This window comes from Tamandua tetradactyla, chromosome 4, assembly GCF_023851605.1.
Source record: "Tamandua tetradactyla isolate mTamTet1 chromosome 4, mTamTet1.pri, whole genome shotgun sequence".
Lineage (NCBI taxonomy): Eukaryota > Metazoa > Chordata > Mammalia > Pilosa > Myrmecophagidae > Tamandua > Tamandua tetradactyla.
In genome coordinates this window covers 195,210,888-195,212,523 of record NC_135330.1, presented here as the reverse complement: position 1 = coordinate 195,212,523, position 1,636 = coordinate 195,210,888, and the positions used below count along the sequence as shown (strand labels likewise).

Sequence of the window (1,636 nt, the reverse complement as noted above, 5' to 3'; positions counted from 1 at the left end):
GAAAACACTGCACTGGAAAGGCAGCTGCACCTCCTGCAGCATTTCAAAGGCACGAAAGGCCTACCAGCAAGTAGAAAGTTCACAGGCAATATTACAATTTTAATTCTGAAGGGCCCCTTGAGTTCCATTTGGCACTTTTCTGAATTTATCTGTCTGTGACAGACTTATAGGACATTTTGCTGGGATTTAACTTTTTGGCAAAACAGAAACTTTGGTCGTAGCCATAGTTCCATAAAAACAGTATTTTTAAAGGGGTTATTATGTCTGATTAAAGTAATATTTTTAGAAAGTGATATATAACAATAACAAAGTAAACATCTTCATACCTAAAGGGCAAAATGTCTCTACCAGCCTCTTATTTTACACACAGTGAAAGAGTCAGTAGTGCTTACAAACAGTAGCAGGTTCTCTTATAGGGAATCAGAAAAATATCAAAATAAGGCACAGTCTGTTACTGTTACAAATTTATGCTAAGCAGTAGTGTTCTTTCCGGAAGGCACAAGTTGAAAATATAATTACCCAAAGGTTTAAAATATGGTTTTGCAGATAAAATGCGTATGAAGAAGACAGCTAACTTGGAACAAACTCCCTCAACTGGAATCAATAGCAATTAGTCAGTGACAATATTACTTCTAGATTACAACACTCTGGAACTCAAGAAGTCTTCATCAGCCCATTTGTAAATTTGTAAAGGCACTGTGCAAAATGTGAGCTGAGCTGACTATACTTCTAGTTTGAGTGCATATTAAAAAGACAAAGGCGCATTTCCTAGAAATCAAACTTGACATTAACTAACAACAGAAACATCATTTTAGATATAACAGTAGATGGGCTTCATAATATAGCAGGTTCTGAGTTAAAAGTCTTGAAGGGGTTTCTTGAACAGAAGGCTTGAGTTTTCTCTGGTTATTCATGAAAAACTCCACACGACGATGATGATGATGATAACAACAATAACAGTAATTCCAATTGCCCACATCTTGCAATTCTTCCACCAATATTTTCTCTTCAACTTGGCAGCACTTGTTTCAAATTGGGAAGCTCCTGCCTGCAGTGCATCTGCGCGGTCATCTAACTCTGACAGCTTCTGATCTCTCTCTAACACTTTATCCACATTGACTCTCATGATATCCGCCACCTCATCGACTTGATTTTGTGTCTGCTGAAGTCTTCGATTACTGCCAGAGGCAGAGCTTGAACCTACAGACCCACCTGCAGACATTTTGGCGGCAGCGGTGGCGGCGGGAGAGGGTCGGTGGGAGCGGCGCAGCCGGGACCAGCGGCCAGGAGATGGGCTGGGCGGCGGGTGACACCAGTGTAACTTTATTTTATTTTACTCACCCATAGGGATAAGCTACTCTTTAATTCACTGACAGAGGCTTTATCAAAAGAGCCAACGTGGATGATTCCTAAAGGGAGGAAGCAGCTTTCCACCAGGGAGTATGGTGATGTTACAGCTTCTCCTTTCTTGATGCAGAGATGGTGCTCCTCTCTTGGAAAGGACCCACAATCTCGGCTTGTTAGTCATCACCGGTTTCCTGAGAGAAGGAAGAATCATGACGCAGTGGTTTGGGGAGACTCAGGCTCCTGCGGAGAATTCTCCTGAAGGTCTCCCCTCACGGGCTGTGGACATCTG

The 1,636-nt window shown here is 42.1% G+C and overlaps 1 protein-coding gene across 1 annotated transcript; it reads right to left on the bottom strand.

The window, feature by feature from the left end:
* On the bottom strand, positions 1 to 1,315 carry LOC143679628 (vesicle-associated membrane protein 3). Its single transcript, XM_077155878.1, has one exon. The coding sequence runs from the start codon at positions 1,220 to 1,222 to the stop codon at positions 911 to 913; it is 312 nt and encodes a 103-aa protein (XP_077011993.1). The 5' UTR covers positions 1,223 to 1,315; the 3' UTR covers positions 1 to 910.
* Positions 1,316 to 1,636: the final 321 nt, after the last annotated feature.

Coding starts and splice junctions, on each gene's coding strand:
- LOC143679628 (XM_077155878.1), bottom strand. CDS start 1,222: ATGTCTGCAGGTGGGTCTGTAGGTTCAAGCTCTGCCTCTGGCAGTAAT.